Here is a 22,822-nt window from a genome sequence, read left to right on the forward strand (position 1 = left end):
CTCATTTGCCACATTGAACTGCAACTTAATATATTCTCATACCAAATAAAGATGAGCTTTAAAAAAATAGTTGGTTTTTTTCCCTCATATTTAGTGAAAACACTTCACAAGAGGCTCTAATCCGGCCAAACCTCCAAAGCAAATGGCAAATTTTTTTAAAGAAATCTTGGATTTCCTCAGGTTCTTTAAGAGCAGCAGACACAACACAACCTTTCTGAGTAGGGGGGGGGTTAAGATGTCATTTTAGAGATATTTCGCACATGGCGGGGGCTGGAGGCGAGGTGAAGTCGAGCCTCGCAATCTCGACCTCAAACATTACTCAAACGCAGCTCCCGAGACTTGGCCGCCGTCGCTTTTCCATTGCAAAGCCGCTCTTTTGTTAAAAAAACATTTATTTATTTATTTTATTTATTCTGTGTCCGTAACACCTACAGACTCCAGAGGACTGCATGACGACGCATCTATAAACCTGCACTAAATACTGTCCCTGTGTTTCCAGCGCTGCTGAGGTCCCCCCCCCAGACACACACACACACACACACACACACACACACACACACACACACACACACACACACACACACACACACACTGGCCTTGGCCCAGGTATAATGGAAGTCCTATGAAAAACACAAGCTTGTGACAATGTGGCCTTTAAACAAACACCCCTCGTGTTATGAGTGTAATTATATTTCTAGCCATTGCTAAAAAAAAAAATGGCTAACATGTGCAGCTACCTGTCTTGAATGCACCCCCCCCCCCCCCACCAGGACTATACTGTCCAGACCACACAAACCATCAGTCACATAAAAGAGAGGGAAAAAAAAACCCTGTTGTGGCCTTTTTCATTTGACCGTGAACTCAGTGAAAGGAAAGAGCGAGGAGAAAATAGAGAGAGGGAGAAAAAAAAAGAAAAAAAGAAGGTCCACTCTCTGCCTGCCATTATTGCAAAAAAAAGATATATATTCCAAAAATGATTTTCATTTCGGTCCAGCGCTCGGCTCGTGATTGATTCTGAAACGAGCGCATGCCCCTTAAAACCCCGTTACCATTAGCCGCCGCTCCGTCCTGACAGTAATGGCTCGGCCCCTCCGTTCCAAGCTGCTTCTCTTCTTCTTTTTTTTTTTTTTTTTTTTGCCTGACCTAGACATTTTAAGTGATTCAAATAAGCCCGAGAGAGCCCGAGAAAACAGATCCGCTTACACATTCAAGTGGGCATTAAAAACGTTTGCCGAGCATCGCGCCGGCTTCCTCCCGGAGAGGAGGGCCAATTTCACCTTCCTTCACACCCAACGGGGCGCGGGGGGGGGGAAACCCACAAAATGAGCACTTTATTCATAATGCAGTCTCTCTGAGATAGCGCCGTGACTTTTAAAAGCTTAGAGACGAGCGAAAGTGTTTGTAAATGACGTGTCACTAAACGTGGCTCGGGCGTGATTAATGGCGTCGTCATAATTATGTCTATTGCCGCCATTATCAGCGGCTCCACAGAGCAACGGTGTGACAGGCCATTAAGCGTGTGTTGAGCTGCCATATTACTTGTTTTACCAGCAGGGAGGAAGAAGAATTTATTTATTTTTTAACTAAAATAACCAATTCTTGTATAAAACGGACAATATTCTTTGAGCATCCCAGAAAAATCCAGGAACCACAACACCAACCTTATATACCAGTGTTTTTCAACCACTGCGCCGCGGCACACTGGTGTTTCCGCGAGATCTCGTCAGCTGAGCCGTGGGAAATTATCCAATTTCACATTTTTTTAATAAAAAACACATTTGCTCTCACAGCCTCAGTGTGTTCCAGAGTAATCATGTATAAATACTCTTCACCACTAGAGGGCAGCACAGAACTTTGCCGGTGAAATGTAAAGTGACAGACGTCAGTGTGGTTCATCTCCACCTCCTGCTACCATCTTGTATCAAAGTACTGTGTCAGTGACAGTGATGGAGAAGTTTTTGAAAACCAGGATCTCAGCTCTTCATCCATCAGGTCCAGGTTTCACACTGAGGGAGTCAAGAACATTTTTTCTGTATTTATTTGATTCCTGTTGATACAACTTTGATGAGAAAGACTTTATATTGTTAATAGAGGCTACAGAGTTTAAAAGTTTTTACATTTTCGGGTGGCGGTGTGCCTCGAGATTTTTCCAAAGAAAAAAGTGTTCCTTGGCTCAAAAATGGTTTAAAAACACTGTTATTTACTAATTAATAGGGGAAAATCCGAATTTTTTGATATATAGCAACTTTTTTTTTAACAGTAACGGAAATAGTTACTTTTCTTGGTATTCAGTTACTTTTATTATAGAGTAATTCAATTACTAACTCTTCATTACTTACATTTTGGAACTAGTAGTGAGTAACTATAACTAATTGCTTTTTTTAAGGTAACGTTCCCAACATGGTGTGCATCGAAAGGGTAAGGGGGGGGGATCAAACTAGAGCAGACCTGGACGTTACTCTTGTTGGTTTCTTAATCATGTTTTTGGCCTGTGTGGGTTTTCCCACATGAAAAGAACCTATATAAACATATATGTTTTAATATAGGTTTTGATATATGTGACATATATAAAATTGGCCATTTTCCTATATTAGATGTACCTAAATGCACATATATGTACATATATACGTGCATACAGGTACCTATATAGGTACATATATGCACGTATATATGTGTGCATATATGCACCTATATGTTCTTCTTGTATAAATGTTTTTTAGTTAGTTCTTAGTTATTGCCTTGATAATGTATGACAGCTGCCAAAGTGAGATATAGGCTATATATATGTGGAAATAAAGAAGCAGTACAGGAGACCTATATGGCCTGTATATTCACATATATGCACCTCAATTTTACCTATATGTGGCATATACACGCAGATATGTGCATATAAACTGCTTATAGGTTTCATATATGCGCATATATCCTCGTATAGGTTCTTTCCATGTGGGTTACAAGAAGCGGGGGGGGGGGGGGGGGGGGTTGATCCACTGAGTAACAGCCAGGCTACCGTACTTGATTTCACGACGCGCTCTAAGGAGACACAGATCTGCCCGTCCTCACTTTAAAGCAAGGCCGCTGTCGCGCTGCCGGCCCCGCGCTGAAGGAATCCTCACTTAACTGGATGTGGCAGCAGACGCTCAGTTCCAGTCGGGAGGATTTAACATAGACCTTAAATGTAGGATATCATCCTGTCACTTGTGATCTATGGAGTGAGGAGAGATCGGCGCGAGTTGCTACCGAGTCCTTCTCCTTGTTATTTCTTGGAAATCCGCTGCAATTTAAAAGGCTTTAAGGACCGTAAACCTCACAGTCTCCACGCAGTAGAAATCAAAACGGACAATGCCTCATTAGTTTATTGGCGACTTTGGGAGTTGAAGGGTTTGAATTGCCAAGTATGTTACTAAGGTATTAAATCCATGCATGTGGGCTATATATATATATATATTGCACTGTTGGCCTCGTGCATGAAGAAGAAAATAAATACGGTTAAGTCACTCTTTTTTTTCACTGGTGGAACTGCATGAGGCTGCCAGGGCACGGGTTCTGGGCATTATTTATTTTAGAGGGGAAATTACGGAGTCAAAACTCATCTGACGCTGAAGCACAAGTCATAAATCCCTTCCAGAAATGTCACGGCAGACGAACCCCCCCCCCCCCCCCCCCCCCCCCAAACCCCCCCCCTGGCTGAATGACACTTAAATAAACCGCTGCCTTACATGAAGGATGATTAAAGGTCGCCGTCGTCTGCCATTAGAAAATCACAATCTGCAGGCTGATTCTTTCAGCGTGGCCCACGTTTTGGTTCAGACCGTCGAGAAAGTCGGCTCGTTCGCTCGACCCTCTGTTAACGGGCGGGGAAGGAAAAAAAAAAAAAAAAAAAAAAATCGCAAAGCAAAACAGCCTCGTAAAAAGATCAGCGCCGAAGGAAACCGTACGAAAACTTTACACTTTTACAGCAAATAATCACTTCAACCAGACACGACGGTTAAAAAAAAAAAGAAAGGGAAGCGGAGATACGAGGGGGGGGGGAAGATCGCGAGCGGAAAAAGTGACGCAGCTCGTCCGGAACGAGCGAGAACCGCCACCGCATCCAGTAAAAGTCACATATGATGGCATGGCGATGCTCATGCACGCAACAGGCACGAAAGAAAAAGAATAATAGAAGAAGAAATAAAGATTATGGCCATTGATGTGTTGATATCGTGCAGCTGTGTTGGTAAAAAAGCATCAGCTGGAGAGAGTTTAGACGTACATGCTATTGATGTTTCATTTACACTGAGAGTCATTAAATGTTTTTCACCGCGGATGATAAATGTCGAGTTTCCCCGCTTCGGAAATCCAGGAAAAGAAATGAGAAACTCATCTGGTTCCTCCCCACCCGACCGAGCCGAGAAAACTGGATGGCTGTTGTAAATGATATCTTTCAGATGGAGAGGCTGACGTCTTCAATTCACCTGCAAACGTACAAATTCTCAAAGAAATGGTCAAAATGGACTTTGTATGTCGATACGTCACAACAACTGGAAGTTTGGAATTTCGACGATCTGTGACTGAAACAGTGTTTATCATGGTGTTTTTCTTTTCCTTTTAATTGTGTCACTTTCCATCACAACTGTACTCTGTTCCCTGCTATAAAAGTGTATCCCTTGTTCTTGTTCGTAAAAAAAAAAAATACTGAGAATGGAAAAATCTGTGATCGCAGACTGCTGATATTGTGACTAAGAGAATGACTTTGTAACAACTGTATTTTTCTCAACATTTAAAAATAAAGTTTAAATTAAAAAAAATAATAATAATAACCGTAACTGTAACTCTAATTTTCAATAAAAAAAAGACACTAATTGTGTGAAAAGCTGGAAAAAAACAACAAAAAACATCTCGTTTTGGCTTCAAACTAGTTAATCTGTGTGTTTGAGAAGTGGACCGAACCTGTAATTATGACAAAACTGGATAAAACGAGTTTCAAACAGCTAAAGTACATTAAAAATTAAACTTTTCAGTTGAAAAATTCAAAATTCAACATAAAAAATGCATGAAGCGTGATGTTTATTTTCCAAAAAAACTGAACTGAAAGTCATCCCTTTGCATCCAACGTACGACAACAGATTGAAACTCTTGTATCGTGAGACGAGTGACCAAATAACGAAGCGACTGTCGTACTTGACCACGTTCTCGGGGCTGATGGAACACTTCCAAACGGCTCCGGCGGCGGCGGCCAGAAGCCGCTTGTTGTCCGCTCTGCCCAGCAGCGACACCAGAGGCTTCAGGCCTTTGTATTGACGCACCAAGTCCCGGGTCTGCTTGTCTTCCGCACACTGAAGCACAAACAAGAGTCCACGTCGAGACGGATTCTGTTCTCGCAAACATATTGATAAACAAGAAGCAGTTGGAGAGTCTGGAAGCGTTCTGCAGGCGGGTCACCTTGAAGATGGCGCTGGCGCAGTGCATCTGCAGCTCCTCGTCGGCGCTGCTGAGGTTTTTCACCAAATCCTGGATCATGCCCTCAGACTGGATGGCGAGCCTGTAGCTTTCCTGCAGCTCACAACGTCGCCGGGGAGATTTGAAGCGGCGGGGTTAGCGCAACGTCGCTCATTAGTTTTAACTGCTCAGTGGCTCGGGGGAGGTTTTACTTGGGAGTCGTACTACGTGCTTACGCGCTAAAGCGTTTCGGGGCTCATACAGCAGCGACGCTACAAGAAAATTCCACCTCCAAAACACTCTGGCTGTCGCTTCTCGGGACATTTTTTCATGCTAACTGGCCGAAGGGTAAAATGTTAAAACACGGCAATCTGCGAGAAAATAGCCGATAAACGGCGCTATTTCCTCTGCTGGGCGGAGCTTCTGACAATAATAGAGTGATGTCACGAGTTGTGCACACGCCCAAGTTGTGTTTACATTATGGAGGATCAGAGTTTTGACGACGAAGAGGCTGAATTTAACGATATTTCATCATCATCATCATTTCAAACCCAGTGATTGATGAAGAAGACACAGAATGGGTCATACTCCCGCTAGCCGCCAGCCGCGCGAGCTAGCGGCTCCCGCCGCCCGTGCTCCTTTTCTCCTCTCTCGGTCTCTTCCAGGCTCAATCTTTCATCAAGGCTCATAAAACGCCGACTATAACTTCAAAACACTGTAAAAACTTTGATATTTAAGAGGAAACAAGCCGATATAAACACAACAGATGGAGATCTGCACAACTCGTGATGTCACGAAGAAGGATTCCCCCGACTTCGTCGGCCGGAGATTCAAAATTCAAATAACTTTGTTATGCGACAACAGTGGTGGGGCAGAGTCGGAGGAACCTTAGAAGTAGAACCCCAACTATCGTTTTTTGCAAAGTAGTGTTTTACATTTCACTGGGACTTTAAGCGTCGGCGTGCAAAGGTACGGGCTTGTGCTCGTCCTTAAACAAAGTGGTGTTGGTGCGTCAGACAGACAGCCCCCCCCCCCCCCCCTCACCTCGGAGGCACACTCCTGCAGGGTCCCCACCACGGGGATGAGCATGTTCTCGTGCGGAGACTTGAGCAGGCGTCCCAGCAGGGGGACGCCGCCGGCCCTGCGGATGGCCTCCTTGTTCCTGGCGCTCCTGCTGCAGCTCCAGAGCGCCAGGGCGCCGCAGCGGGCCACCTCCACGTCCTTCTCCTGCTCCGCCGTCAGGTCGGCCGAATGGGGGACGCAGTCCAGCAGCTTCACCTGGCGAGACGCAACGTCGATGTGGCGGTCAATGTGGCGGTGTGACGAACAAACTGCTGGACATTGTGGACGATACCGGGATACCAGCCACCCTCTGCACGCCGTTATCAGCAACCAGAGGAGCCTGATTAGTGACAGACTGCTACTCCCCGAAATGTCGTACAAACAGACTAAAGAACTCCTTTGTCAGGCCATCAAGCTGTACAACTCCTCACTCGGGGGGGGGGGGGTCTGAGGGGTCAGAGGAGTCAGAGGACGGAAGGGAAGTAGCAGCTACGCTACCCAACTCAGTCGCCTGACTGTAATCACACTGTATTTTTAATGTCACCTGTCACTTTATATTTTATTTGGAGTTCGTATTCTTTTCGCTATTTCTACTCCGTTAAGGTTAGTGAAGAGTCTACGTCATATCGTACATAATTATTTATCTTATTTTATCATTTGATTTTATTCTTTTGGGCTTATCCTACTTTATTTCTTTTTCTATTCTTTGCTCTCTGTGTGCTGTTCCTTGTCCTGTTAAAGCTGCTGGAACTCGAATTTCCCCGAGGGAGTCATCGCAAGGGATCAATAAAGTGAATCTGAATCTGAATCTGAAGTTTGGACTCCTGAACGTACGTGCATGCGCGGCGGCAGAAAACTCGGTGAACCTGCCATGAATCCAAGAGCTCAACACAAACGCCCCGCTCGCAGGACCGGGTGCGATAATGGATGGCTCCAGATGGGAACGGCACGTTTTTTTTGGCCATGATTAAGGGCGTAATTAAAATTCTATTACCACCGAGTCTTGCGAGGACGAAAACGCCAGAGATGCCGGCAGTGGAAAACCGTCGGGATGGATGTTGACGTTCAGGCCCGAGACGCTTCCGTGGCCGTCGTTCGGGGGTTCTGATCCGCGGCTCCCGGCCCGCTGAGCCAGAGCAGAGCGAAGCTATTACGACACACCGCGCAGTTCAAAGGTGGTCTCCCATGCACGGCGTGAAATCAATCTGCCTCCGTGAGTGGACTCGCACACGAGAACATCCGACTCGGGGCCCGGGGAAAATATACAAGGCTCGGAGGCTTTAATCACAGGTCCTTCTGTCAACAAACATGAATGCAGGTCAGAGGAGGCAGGAGACATTCTATCTGCTTTCTGCAGGCGCCCACGACACAGCTCTCGGGGAGGAAGAAGAAGAAGAAGAAGAAGAAGAAGAAGAAGAACTATAGAGAAGAAGAAGAAGAAGAACTATAGAGAAGAAGAACTATAGAGAAGAAGAAGAAGAACTATAGAGAAGAAGAAGAAGAAGAACTATAGAGAAGAAGAAGAAGAAGAACTATAGAGAAGAAGAAGAAGAACTATAGAGAAGAAGAAGAAGAACTATAGAGAAGAAGAAGAAGAACTATAGAGAAGAAGAACTATAGAGAAGAAGAAGAAGAAGAACTATAGAGAGGAAGAACTATAGAGAAGAAGAAGAAGAAGAACTATAGAGAAGAACTATAGAGAAGAAGAAGAAGAAAAACTATAGAGAAGAAGAAGAAGAACTATAGAGAAGAAGAAGAAGAAGAACTATAGAGAAGAAGAAGATCTATAGAGAAGAAGAACTATAGAGTAGAAGAAGAAGAAGAAGAACTATAGAGAAGAAGAAGAAGAACTATAGAGAAGAAGAACTATAGAGAAGAAGAAGAAGAAGAACTATAGAGAAGAAGAAGAAGAACTATAGAGAAGAAGAACTATAGAGAAGAAGAAGAAGAAGAACTATAGAGAAGAAGAAGAAGAACTATAGAGAAGAAGAACTATAGAGAAGAAGAAGAAGAAGAACTATAGAGAAGAAGAAGAAGAACTATAGAGAAGAAGAACTATAGAGAAGAAGAAGAAGAAGAACTGTAGAGAGGAAGAAGAACTATAGAGAAGAAGAACTATAGAGAAGAAGAAGAAGAAGAAGAACTGTAGAGAAGAAGAAGATCTATAGAGAAGAAGAACTATAGAGTAGAAGAAGAAGAAGAAGAACTATAGAGAAGAAGAAGAAGAAGAAGAACTATAGAGAAGAAGAAGAAGAAGAAGAACTATAGAGAAGAAGAACTGTAGAGAGGAAGAAGAACTATAGAGAAGAAGAAGAAGAAGAACTATAGAGAAGAAGATCTATAGAGAAGAAGAACTATAGAGTAGAAGAAGAAGAAGAAGAACTATAGAGAAGAAGAAGAAGAAGAAGAACTATAGAGAAGAAGAAGAAGAACTATAGAGAAGAAGAACTATAGAGAAGAAGAAGAAGAAGAACTATAGAGAGGAAGAAGAACTATAGAGAAGAAGAAGAAGAAGAACTATAGAGAAGAAGAAGAAGAAGAACTATAGAGAGGAAGAAGAACTATAGAGAAGAAGAAGAAGAAGAACTATAGAGAAGAAGAAGAACTATAGAGAAGAAGAAGAAGAAGAAGAAGAAGAAGAAGAAGAAGAAGAAGAAGAAGAAGAAGAAGAAGAAGAAGAAGAAGAAGAAGAAGAAGAAGCAGAGGAAAAAAAAGGTTGGGCCACCGTCTGGCATCCAGCATGAATGTCTAATTGATTTGCACGACTTCTACACGTTTTAAAAAGGCTTGAATGTATGTCAGGATCTCGTCGGAGTGAGACGCCGTGCTGTTGTTTTCTTTTAACTTCTTTTCTTCCAAGTTTCCAAGGTGTCTGTGGTCGAGCGCCGAAAGGTTTGCGCCGAATCGCAAACGAGCCGACACACGCATGAACATCAAGCTGTATTCATGGAAACTCTATTCCAGTGGTGCCAGCGCTGACAGATCAGGGCTCCGGGATCATTTGATGCAATTCAATCATGCATGACCCCCCCCCCCCCTTGAACCTTGAAAAAAAAGCAATCAGAAAGCACTGAATGTGTAGCTTTAGTGTATGTACTAAATACGCATATGTTCATAAAACCAAACCATTACGACAGAAAATGACTACAGTCTCAATTTGAAGCAAATTCTAATGGAACCTTCTGGTGCAAAACACAGTCGAAATGTTTAAAAAGCTTCTCCTATCCTCAGATAATTCACATTCGATCCTTTAAAAGTCCAGAATTAGCAATAAACTGCATATATTAAAATACATGATGACTTTGTACCCATCAAAACGACACTATCCGGTTTTGGTAGTAAGTAATTGAGTTAAAATAGATTTATTTTTAAAATACCAAAATGAATTACTGAGAAGCAACATTCATGGGCTGAAAATCAAAAACATGTTGCGGCCAGAATGTCATCCGAAAACACATCTGACTGAGCTGAGCTACATTTAGCCTCCAAGGAAAACATTAAATTCTCCCACATTTAAAAAGGCAGAGTGCAGTCGCAGTGCAACATGTTGACATGGTCTCTTTCTTTCTGCTCTTTGATACTTGAGGTGCTGAATCGAGAGGTTTATTCAAAATGCCCACGTCTTACTCGCGGAGAAATGTATTTTTACACAAATATCTAGAGTTATTTAACTTTAAAGTTACAACCGGTAAAAAAAAAAACCCCAACTATGATGGCGGCCATTGATGAAAATGAGCTAGAATATGAGTTCCACACAGTGAGTTGGTTGAAAATAGAGAGAGAAGATAGAAAAGAGAAATGAAAGAGCAAGTAGTGATTAATCGACAATGAATCAACCCACCAGCTTCTTGATGCCGCCGTACTGCCGCACGGTCCGCCGCGCTCTGCAGAACCTGGCCAAGTTGGCGATGGTCTCGGCCGCCAAGGCCTTCAGGTCCTTCACCGGCGAGTCCAGGAACTTGACGATGGTCTGCAGGCCCCCCATGTCCACGATGGTCCGGCGGATTTGCACGTTGTCGCTGATTGTCTTGATGATTTTCAGAGAGCCGATCTGACGACAGAAATGAGCGAGTTGAGCAAAGGGAGGCGACGGCGCCGAAAGGAGGGTTTTGTCGACGTTCGCTGACGGCAGACTGGACAAAAAAAATTGCCAAAAAAGTCAGATTATTGAGCTTTTCGACACTTTCACGTGGTCTCATTGGTCCAAAAACCTTGAATTCAAAGTTTCTCGCTTCTCATTGATTCTCCTCCATTTGAATATTAGATCCTCGGAGCTACATTCAGAATCTGCTGTGTCTGTGTGAGCTGGACTGGCTCCACCCACACACGCCCATCTATGGCTAAGAGGAAGGAAGTACTTCCTCTTGTGGTGCCATGTGCCAGAGCAGAGCTGCCTAGATTGTGGGAGGAGCCTACCTTGACTGTGATTGGCTAAACCCCCCCCCCGATGACACTATATAGGGTTTGATTTCTGATTGGCTGCTTGGAGCAACACACTTTTTAAAACCTGGAACAAGCCAGGGAGAGAGAGAGGACACACTTTCTTCACTTCTGAGGCGTCACTCCAGGTGGAGGGACACAAATTACTGCAGGAAAACTACTAGAAAGCGAATCCAGCATAATATGACCCCTCGAAGCGAACTGGAGGATAATTGCAACCCCGTGTCTTTACAGGCTGGCACACGGCCGGCTGTTGTTCGTGCCCAGCGGGGCCCGGTCCAGGTCCGGCTCTGGCAACGGCCAACTCAACTTTGCATTTGACTTCATCCGTGTCCAGGAGGTTAACGAGGACTTCGAGGCCGCCGACGTCCCGGATGGCCAGTTGGCAGGTCTCCTGCGTCAGATTGAAGTCCATTATGATGCAGAGGGTGAGCACGGTGCCCGTCTGGTTGCCTCCCTGAAAAAGAAGGGAAAAAAACCCCAGAGAAAACAATGATGCCAAACAAAAGTAAAGAGAGGGAGAGAAAATTGAACCGGGAGCAGACATTTGGAAGAGGGTGGAGGTTTATAACCCCCCCCCCCTCCCTCCACCATGCGTAACCCTGCTGGGGTTGTTTTGTTTACGCCACAGTACTGTACATGTTTAGCTTTATGGTGGTAGAGAGACATTACATGCTAGAACAAGACTGAGCTCTGGAGGCCAGAAACCAGAACATTAAAAAAAACAACAACTGTGAGCACAGAACGGCAAAATCGAATGAGGAGTTTCAAAGGACCCGATTCTGTTTTGACAGTTGCTTTTAATCATTTTTAAAACCGCACGGCCCATAAACTTCTGGCCTTAAAGATGTTATTAGGACTATTTTCAATCGCAGCTGCAATTGAAATTCGGTTATGAGACAATATACATGAATCCGCAATATGTTCTCATAGCGGACAGATGATTATAGCACTTAGAGCATCAACCCAACGATTCAACTGGCGGGCTATTCAACTCGGGCCAAAGCCTTGCGCTTGACTCCGTCCTGCACTATGAGAGTGAACAGTTCCTCCATTAAAGGCCATTACGATACAAGGGATCTGCGATAAACTGTTCCGGGAAAAACAAACGGCTGCATCCAGTTCCCAAAGTCTTCTGGTTAAAACACTAGTTAGGCACACAGCTACATTTTTTTGTTTTACTTTGTATGATATGTAATTGCTTAACCAACTTTGTTGACATGCAACTGGTTTTAATCAGACGGAAGGGGGGGGAAAAAAAAAAAGAAATCAGTAGTCAGAAAAAAAAACAGAAGTTCGTGGCACAGGAACGGAACGGTTAGCCGTCGTAATACCAGACATGTGCCACGGCTTTGATATGCGACACCGAAACGTCGGCTCCAGAATCATCTGGCGGGCGAACAATCAGATGTTATTCCCTTCTTTGTTTGCGCCGGGGTGAAAAAAAAAAACCCGCCGCAGACGAGATCCTCATTTTCACCCGATCCAAGGCCGCTTTGACCGTTCCCAGCTTCACGGGGGCCGCTATTAGCCGCACGCTTCAACAAACGACTTCAGACTTCAGGGACCGTCCGACATAGATTATATCAGCCGAGCACCAGAATGTATCGCGTCCTGCTCACGGCTGCTATAAGTAGAAAATAGCCCGTCGCTATATTGCGCGAAGGCCGTGCCAATAATGCGTTTCGTGCAGCTGTTGGAGGGGGGGGGGGGGGGGGGGCTCATCAGCGTTGGGCCTGTACCGCAGTCTCGAGTGGTGTTTGATCATATCTCCCTCGCGGAGCAGCGCTCCGGCGCAGCGGGAGAACGGCCACATGTGTTCTCCATATCGTGACGCCGGACTCAAAATGTGAACCATTTGCCCATTAACAGCACTGGATCTACCGCTTCCTTTGTCTCCTCCGTTCTCGCTCTTCAAAGGGACGTGGCCGGCGTGGCTTCGTACCTTGTAAAAACAACCCCCCCCCCCCCCCCCTCCAAAAAGAAAAGAAAAAAAAAAAGAAAGAAGAAGCTATGTGAGTGATAGCTGGGGGAACAGAAAACAGATCATATGCTTTCATTTTTGTCAGCTTCGCTCTTGAAGGATTGTCGACATTCTTTAAAACATTGACAACATCTGACCAACTTTTATGGCGAAAGATCTCCGAGACTCTCTCTCTCTCTCTCTCTCGCTCTCTCTATCTCTCTCTCTCTCCAGGCAACAGTGGGGGCAGATGCTCAACATGGATCGAATTCAGCCACCAGTCGATCTCCCGAACAAGGACTTGAGAGCGGTTCAAGTAGTTTAATAACTGCAGCTTGGAAGTGCGGCTGAACAGTGTCCTTTCGTGTGTCGGGTTCGACTGGTTCACGTCGGAACAAGCGTCGGGCACGAGGTCAAGATGTGAAATATCGAGAGGGAAAGATAGAGAGAGAGAGAGAGACAGAGAGAGAAAGAGCCGTCAATGAATCCATATAATCATCACACTTTATCTTGGAAAAATAAAAGTTTAAAGCCGTCGGAGGCCAGTGTGAAGATGTTTTACTCAAATCCAAAAGCCGTCAACCTTGAAATTCCACTTCAGAGGAGATTAGGCGTCGCCAAAGACAACAGGGTTTCCTTCTGTCTGCGCCATAAACCTTGAACTGATGTGAACCGGACCTATGTAAGTCGACTCAACATATACTAGGGTCTCGTCCAACAATACTTTGGGAGCAATCATTTTAATGGCTTTCAGAAGGTTTCACTCGCCCACTTTCAATCCCGGCGAAGTTCAAGCCGGGATCACCGTCTCAGCTTGTCCTGGTTTAAAAACAACGTCCCTCACAGGTCAAACACAACAACAAACATCTTCCCTTCCGACGCCACGGCCCGATCCCGTCCTCCCCACAACCTCCCGAAGCCCCCGGCAGAGCCTCCGTCCACGACTGTCGATGAGCGTTTCATTTATTTGATCAAGGTCCGGCTGGAAGTGGTTGAGCGTCCGCCATTCCGCAAAGGCCCGTAATTGTGCCCCCCTGGTACTCATCCTCCCCCTCCTTTGCTGGCACAACAAACGAGAAGCAGGAACCACCGGGAGACTTCTGAGAGCCGCGATACGAGTGGCGCTGGACGTGGGACGTGCGGGAGGAAGCCGGAGTACACAAAGATACACAAAAATACCCAACGGGGGCAAAGGGAAACACTGAAAGGTGGAGGCACAGACCTGAATCAAGGGGTGTCAGAGTCACATTCAACCCAATTCTACCTTGAGTGTTAGAACAGTGCCAGTAGAACCTTTACATTTTGTACGTTAAAGCAGTGTTTTTCAACCACTGTGCCGTTTCCGCGAGATCTAGTCAGGTGTGCCGTGGGAAATTATCCAATTTGACATTTTTTTCTAAAAAAAACATTTGCTCTCACAGCCGTTGTCGGCTGTGAGAGCAGTGTAATCATCTATAAATACTCTTCGCCAGTAGATACAGGCAATAGGCGGCACAGCGCTTTGAGACAAGACGTTGGGGTGTGCCGGTGAAATCGAAACTGACAGACGTCAGTGTCGTTAACCTCCACCACCTGCGGCTGCTACCATCTTGTATCAAAGTACTGTGTCAGTGACGGTGATGGAGAAGTTTTTGAAAAGGATTTGAACTCCGAACTAGACATGTTGGTGTTTGTCTATCTTCTAAGAAATTGGGAAATTTTTTCTGTATTTACTTGATTCATGTTGATAAAACTTTGCTGAGAATGACTTTAGATTGTTAATAGAGGCTGCAGAGTTTCCAATTTTTTTTACATTTTCAGGTGATGGTGTGCCTTGAGATTTTTACAAAGAAAAAAGTGTCCCTTGGCTCAAAAATGGTTGAAAACACTGCATTAAAGCAACCGACTGTGGTTCTGTCGGGGTCCGCGATGTCCAGAAGTGTCCTCGTGTTTGACGCGTTTGTCCCACCCTGCACCACATTTGCTGCGCGAACGATTGCGCGCGAAAACGTGACGATAAGAAATCATGCTGTATAATTAAAGGACTGTACTAACTGAGCCAGCATGGATACAAACTCCACATAAAGACGCCGTTGGCTGCAGGTTGTCGGAGCTTCGGGAAACAGGATGGACGTCTTATTCCGGTGTTGTTTTTTTCCCCCACAAGCGGGCCGCCGGGTCAACGGGGCCGCCGGAGATTTTCCCCGGTGACCTCAGGCACCTTCGCCTTCGGTCCGATCGCGCCTGCGAGGGACGCTGCCAGCCCTGCAGATTAGCTGCAGGGCTTTGGATACTTAAAAAGAGAGAGTGTGTGGACGCAGAGCTCAGTGGAAGAGAGGAGTGTTGTGTCTTGGCAGAGGCGGCGGCACAGAGGACGCAGGACTTCTCACACTCGTCTGCAGGAGCAACTAACGGCAAGAGCAAATTTCAAACTCCTGGCGTGGAAAACCTTCTGTAGGGACGCAATTAATGATTAACACTCCTTTTTTTTTTTTGCTGCATTCTGGACATGGGATCTCCTATAATGTAAAACTTGATCGTTTAATAGGTCTGGCAGTCGTAAACAACACGCTGAGCAAACGTCTAGTCGGGCCCGTGCAGTTGAAAAGTTTCTCGACTCGCGGGGACGCAGCAATTAGGCCCGTTAGAGGGATTCGGCATTACGAGCACTTAAAGAGTAAATGTTTTCGGTATTAAAAGTGCTTAACTCCTCACAGCGCGACTTAATTAGGTGCGGGTCGACTTCTGTTGGGGAAAACGAGCTGGTACTGGCATCGTGCACGCCGGAGACTGGATTAGTCTTTAGTGCCGCAATTAAGAAGGATGACTCTCTGGAGAGGAGGAGGAGAGGAGGGGAGAGGAGAGGAGAGGAGAGGAGAGGAGAGGAGAGGAGAGGAGAGGAGAGGAGAGGAGAGGAGGGGAGGGGAGAGCGGCAGTACCGGGACTGGCCAGCAGAGGGAGGGCAACTTTAATGAGGATTCTAAGGGAGGATCAGCATGGTCTGATAACACTGCAACACAATAGACACCATCAAAACATTTTTTTTTAAATTAAAATAAAAAAAAGAAGAAGAGACGTGTATTTTTGGAGCTGTTACACATAAATTGGAATATTTCCTCATAAGACAATATTTCGACGACAGATTTTATTTATCACTCTCAACATCTATGTAAAGAAATCACCTTTCATTGTAATTCTATCTATTTTTTAAAATCCTCTCCAGCTTTGTGACACTTTTTTAGCTGCCGTTAAAAAGCTTGATCTGGGGTTAACAGATCCGTCTTTCCCTTTAGAGAAGAAGAAAATTGACTTTGCTTGAGGGGGGAGTTAAAAAAAAAAAAGGGGGCCAATTATGAAAATGTTTACAGGGCAAATTTTCTGACTTTGTTTACCTGCTAACTGGTAACATATTGTACATCAGACAAAATATTTATATCTGTGAGAATATAAAAATTGTTTTGTGTTTAGAGAGCCACTAACTGACAGCAGCTGCTGCGCTCCGGCTTTATTTAAACGCGGGCAAAAAAATCCTCAAATTATATTTCTTGGCGCGCTTGCTAAATTTACCATGTGAAGCCGTTTAATGTTGTTTAGTCGTGACTCGCCGGGTGACCCCTCGCCCCCCCCACCCGGCACAGTTGTTCCTCAGTTCGCCTCGTTTCCACAATCCACTGCAGACCCATGCTGTAACCGTGCGGTCGTATCTGCAGGGCGCACGGCGTCGCGGGCTGGAACCGGGCCTGCAAAATTATGCCGAGGCTCCTTTTCCATGTCAGTGTGTTACGGAGACGGACGTGCCCACACACACACACACACACACACACACACACACACACACACACACAGGCACGCCTCAATCTGCATCCTGCTGGATGTGTTACACTCATAATATGTGCAGCTTCCCCAATCGTACGGGCATTTTAAAAAACAAACACGTAGCAAAAAGAAAAAACCCATTTGGGCAAATATCAAAATGTGGTATATAAATACCATTTAAAACACAAAACAGAGCGTCCATGTGTCGCTTTATGAACGTGTTAAACTTCCTCGAGTACAAACGGCTGTCTATAGTGTGAGGGGTGAAGGAGGAGGAGGAGGAGGAGGAGGAGGAGGAGGGGGGAGGAAAGATCTCCTCCTAAAATAAAACAGATATTTAACTTGGCTCACGGTGAGTTTCAGCGTCTGATGGTAACGATATTATAAAATGACTACTGGACAAAACCCCCCCCCCATAAATAACTGCGCCGTGTGGTTTCCAGACAGATAGAAGACGGCTGGGGCGCGTTGGTTACGGCACCGCCGCATCTTGTAGAGGCGGGAACACACACACACACACACACACACACACACACACACACACACACACACTGAAAAGTACAAAATACACAAACCAATGTCTTGTTTTGTTTCCTCCCCTATCTCAATTCTTGTTTTTCGTATCATTAACATCTTTTTTTTAGTCTGGAAAGGCACCAGAGTGGGAATTTCCTTCCATTACAATCTACTTTCAAAGCTAAAAATACTTGAACTTCCCTATAAAAGATTTACTTGGAACTCAAAAGCCAAATTAGTAAGAGGAGGAAATCCCGCAGAGGGTAAAAAAAAAAAAAAAAAAAAGTGAAATTATATAATATTACTCACTGAAATAACAAGCGGAATGGCATTTTGAGAAGGTAAAATAAAATGGGATAGCTTAGCAGCGCGCGACAAAGCGGATTCCTGTCGAAATGAAGGAAAAATTGTGGGTTTTTTTCCCCCCGCGGGAGCCGTCGGCGTGACGCAGTCCAGATAGAGAGATAATGGGTAGCGCCTGACGGGAGGAGCGGTGATCATCTGAAGTCAAGTGGTCGGAGGTATTCCCAGCCAGTCTGGGTCGGCCTTCCGTGTTTTGACACATTAATATTCACCATATGCCCCGTCGGGCCTCGTCACAGGCACTGCGGTGTGGGTAGAACAGCGCGTACAGCTGCTGCCATCAGACGGATCTTTTATTTTATTTTTGATTTTTTTGATTTTTTTTCCTTTGGCTCGCCGGGCCCCGTGTCAGGAACCAGGAATCCACCGGCACCAGCCAACCACTTCAACGACACCGTCTTCCTGTGCGAGCAGCGCTTCCAAACGGGAGCGTGGCGTGGGGGGGGGGGGGGGGTTGGGGGGGGCGACCTACACAATTCTGTCAGCTGGACGTGACTCCGTTCGGGAGGCGGTACAAAGGCAGGTTTCGGGGATTATGTCATCGGAAAATTACCTGCGGTGATACGGAGTTTTCCCGGCTAAATGTGATTTTCCACACACTTCACTTCTGACGGGGATTTAGAAAATGGACTGCTGATTCGGGTCAGCGTCCAAAAAAAATCCCTGCATGGTCGACAGGTTTTCTGTAGCTGCGGCCTGTTGGACTTGTCCACCGGTGAGGAGGGGGGGGGGGGGGGGGGGGCGTTGTCATACCTTGAGGTACTTGACCAGCTTCTGGATCTGCCAGTATTCCGGAGGCAGGTCAGTGTTGCTCTCCGGACGGCGCTCTGGCTGCTCCTCTTCCTCGTCGCTCTCGCTGGAGCCGGAGCTGAAACCTTCCCCTGGCATGGCTCCGGCTGAGGACTTACTGAGGGAGGAAGGAAGGGGGGGGGGGGGTGTAGGGTGTATGGGGGGGGGGGGATAAACAGAGCAGACAGAGGACAGTGGGATGCAGGTTTTTCGAGACAGACAATACAAATCCAGACAAAAAGAAGGGGATGGAATTCGACGTCGCTCGATGGCTTTTTTTCCGACGTTTTTTTTTTTTTCTGGATGGGAAAAGCAGCCGGGCCGTCCCACACGAGGAGCCCCCGCTAAGAAGTCCGACAGTTTCGGGTTTGAACTTCCTCGACGGGAGAATACGGCGGCCGCAACGGCGTCACGAGACGACGGCGACGCGCCGAACCGCAGATGGCTTCTTAAAACTTCGCGTCACGTAAATTGGGCACAGCGGAGCAATGAAATTTGGTCCACGATCAAATGTGTGTGTGTGGGGGGGGGGGGGGCGTCCGCACGTACGTGCAAATGGCATTTCCAGGGGAGCGCAGCATCGTCGGAGGGGAGTCAGCCGATATCGGGGAGTGATTTCCAGGATGCGGCGCGATAAACGACTATTTTCCTTTTTCTCTTTCCTACAAAACTGCTGGCACCGGCGGCGTCCGACGTGGGTGTGAGGTGATGAGCGTGACTGAGTGAACGCACTCCCGGGCTATCAGCGAAGAAAATGGGGGGGGGGGGGGCCACAATCAAGCTTTGTTGACTCGCTGCACCTCGCGGCCTGTGTACATTGGCAGGTCGGAGTATGCAGACAGCTGAACGGCGTGTAACTGCCAAGAGAAGGAGGGGAGGTGGGGGGGGGGGGTGGGGGGTTGACGTTAGGCTCTTGTACAGAACAATGTGAGCAATGTTTCCACTACAGACTTCAACCCCAGCTGAAGCGACACCCAATATCCACCGCTCATGGCACCCGGCGAACGGCACCGGTATCAATAAAACTGCTCCAGTGTTTTATTCCGTCTCCGCCGGGGGAGAGACTCTCTGCCATTCTTCACACCTGATTATTTTCATGTTTTCTTCCCCGGGCGAGTCGGGAGAGACACTTGGCCACGTCGACTTCCACCCCCCCCTTTTTTTTTCTCCGAACACTTCGCTCTGATTGTTGCGTTTGAGATCTCTGTCGGAACAAAGAGGGAGGAAAAAAGTTCCACGACCGACGTCCTGGGCCTAAATACCTCGCAGATTTACTAGAATATGAAACATCCAGACCCCCCGAGGTCTTCAGGAAGAGGTTAATAAGAATCTGATCCCAGATTCAGAAGAGACCAGGTGAAGCAGCTTCACCTGTGGAACAAACTTTCCTGCTGCTTTAAACCAGAACTTAAAACTACATTATTTGCTCAGGCTTTCCATTAAAAGTTTTTACTTTATTTCTACCTTTCCTAATAGAATTGTTTTAATTTTATCATCTTAGTCGCGAAATATTAAGATTGTTGATCACCTTTGATGTATTAAATTACTCTGTAAACCTCTGTTAATTGCCTTGTTTCTGAACGGTGCTATAAAAATAAATATAACCTTGTCTAAACTCTGAATAAAAGCAAAATGGAGACGAACTCCCTGCAATGCAGCCCAAAGCTGATGGGCACATTATTATTCGGAAAGTTGTATTTCTGACGATTAATTTCATTTCCCCACAGCTGCGGCAAATCTCACTCAATCCAAAATGTTAATAAAGCTGAAAACTAAAGAAATGTTTCCCGTTATTCCGCGACATTTTCAACCCGTTTCACACGTTTCTCTCGACAACGTGGACTTTTTCTAGCAAGACGTTTGGTAATTTGATCGCGACCCGATGCCTTTACAATTTCACGTGTGCTGTAATTTATTTTATAATTTTTTATAAATTTTCTCTTCACTCAGATCTCCTTTTTTTTAAAGAGATAACTAAGCACACCTTGATGTCGGATGTTGAATTCCTGAGGACGCGCCGTCCCTCATTACGTCACAACGCAAATATATTAAAGCTATAAGTTGAGAAAATGTGCATAAAAGTGATATAACACTCACTTGCCTAATAACAGTTTACAGCTCTGTGCCTCTACTCTCCTCTTGAACGATCTGCAATTAAATAAATCTTAAATTGGCCACAGTTTTGAATGTGAGTGTTTGTCTCTGTGTGTCAGACAACGTTTCCCGAACTGTTTTGATACTCAGCCGCATCACGTCACTGCTATCAGGCGTTGCTAACGTGGTTCTGTCTTCGCCGTGGAAGCAGAAGAGTTCTACCTTTACTTGAAGTTGGATTCTGTGGCCTGTATTCTCAATGGAACCCAACTCGCTAATCCCAACTTCTTTAGACCTTCCTTCTGATACCAACGAAGACACGAAACCCGACGATCGGTACGCTTACATCTTGAGCGAGGAAACGTGTCCCGGCAGCGAAGACGCCGAAAACTCCGCCTTCGTCTTGCTCCTGGCTCCCGCCCTCGCCCTTTTCTTCTCCTCTCCGGGGCTCCTGCCGGCTTTCTTTTCCTCCGACTCTCTGTCGGGACGAGAAGTCGGAGTCATTATGCCAACTTCCATTTTCAAAACTGTTATTTTTTTCCCCAAACATAATCATTACTTAACAATTGGAGACAAGGGTTCAAAAGGCATTTTCTTTTAAAGCAACCCAGAGGCCCTCATCCTGATCCAATTCCCTCTCAAATGGGTGGACTGATCATGAGGTACATCTGCAAAAGCTCAGCTCTCGAGAGATCTATTTATCAATCAAACACCATATGTGACAGATCTCGATGGGAATCCCCCCCCTCCCCCCCCCTCCCCCCCCTCCCCAAGTCATGGTTCTGTAATTAGAGGGAGTGGGGTTTCCATACTTTGAGGCTACCCCTTAAGTCAGATCGTTGCGTATTGAGGAATACTCGCACTTTCCCCCCGAAAGTTTCTAACCCATACAAGCGTCTCTTTATAACGCGCAACTGCCGGCGGAGCCGCCGAGCACATGTGGCGCCGGCCTGGCATCCGCCGTCGACCGACGCTTCATCTGCTCCACGGGCGAGATGGCGGGCGCGCTTGGCGCGAACGCGCCCGGCGGTATTTCAGGACCCGTCCTTTTTTTTTTTTTTTTTTTGCGAAAGGGGGTGGGAATCGTCACGTACCCGCCCGCAGACAGGAGGCCGAGATTCCTCCACCTTGGACACGGCTCGTATTTCTTCCCGCCGCCCGCCTCGTTCGGCGCGTGTCGTCGTCTCGCCCTCTCATGCACATTCTTTTCCCGTTGCTCGTCAGACCTCCGGGCTTGGCCCCGTTCCTCCCCGTCAACCGGTTCCACATGCCGGGCCCTTTGTGTTGATGGAAGCGCTCCGACTGCGAAATCGTGCTGTCGGGGGAGGACAAAGAGCTTGAAGAGCGAGGAAAATGGAGGAGAATTTAAACGGTAAAAGTTTGGATTGTCGCAGTTCGGCTTAATCCGCTTGCACAATTCCTCCAGAACGATCTCTATTAAATTAAACAATCATCCCGGTGTTCATTTGTTACTGCTCGCGGAGCCCTGCGCTGGATTTTCCAGGCATCTTCCGCAATGGCGCCTCCTCTCTTATGATCCATATTCATTTCTGACACGGTGTTGGCCACGCCGGCACAGTGAACCCGCGGTTCTGGTCACATCAAGAATACACTGCCTCCATTCATCCTTTACCGAGCAGAATGTGCATGTTCTTCCTGTGCGTGGTTGAAATTCAAACAATTCGAGGACACGCTCTCTTGAGCGATTGAGCGACTTCAAACTGCCCTTGTTGTTAAGAGAGAACCACACCCATCGATCTGATATGGCGAAAATAGGCAGGAATTATCCTCCACCAGGGGGCGTACCACTTGCCAGGCCACTAAAATAACGTACTAACAACCTTTAATATTAAACTTTAGGATTATTCCGAGTTGCGGTGCAGAGAACACGTGATGAAAATGTCTATATTTTCACAAAAAAACAAGTATTTACTATGTAAAATGACAACAATCTCAACATGAAGCCAATTTCAATGATGCAAAATAGAGCAAAAGGCCTGTTTTTTTACAAAATCACCCTGACAACACGGCTTTGAGGTTGATTCCATAGCTTCCACGGCAGCGTCACCGACGTCTCAGGCCTTGCCTTCCTTGGGTTGATCGATTTTAACTGTTTCCTTGGTGGTTTGTTGGGCCGGATTGCAGCTGGGATTCCTCTTAAATGTGCATTCCAGGTCAACTGTTGTTGCGTGTCTCTCTGTGGATGAGCGAAACTGAATTCTCCGACTTGGATGAAGCGGTAAAGAAGGTGAATGGATGTTGGCTGTGGATTTAAAATGAAGAACATTCAATAAGCAAATGAAAAGTACAACACTGGGGCTTGTATGAGAGCCCAGTCTTTATTGAGGCGTTGGAGTGGAGGAGAACTTTCCCCCCGGC

At 46.1% G+C, this 22,822-nt stretch overlaps 1 protein-coding gene across 1 annotated transcript in view; it reads right to left on the reverse strand.

Annotated features, from left to right (window-relative positions):
* The window catches only part of odad2 (outer dynein arm docking complex subunit 2), a 40,612-nt gene extending 21,685 nt beyond the window's left edge, over positions 1–18,927 (reverse strand). Inside the window, exons 1-7 of the mRNA XM_080515146.1 lie at positions 18,899–18,927; positions 18,314–18,467; positions 11,234–11,380; positions 10,325–10,534; positions 6,466–6,699; positions 5,425–5,535; positions 5,164–5,318 (exon numbers count right to left, since the gene is read on the reverse strand). Coding sequence (XP_080371272.1) covers positions 5,164–5,318; positions 5,425–5,535; positions 6,466–6,699; positions 10,325–10,534; positions 11,234–11,380; positions 18,314–18,448 — 992 coding nt within the window. The 5' untranslated portion in view covers positions 18,449–18,467; positions 18,899–18,927. The remainder of the gene's footprint in view (positions 1–5,163; positions 5,319–5,424; positions 5,536–6,465; positions 6,700–10,324; positions 10,535–11,233; positions 11,381–18,313; positions 18,468–18,898) is intronic.
* Positions 18,928–22,822: the final 3,895 nt, after the last annotated feature.

This window comes from Blennius ocellaris, assembly GCF_963422515.1.
Source record: "Blennius ocellaris genome assembly, chromosome: 19".
NCBI classification, from domain to species: Eukaryota; Metazoa; Chordata; class Actinopteri; order Blenniiformes; family Blenniidae; genus Blennius; species Blennius ocellaris.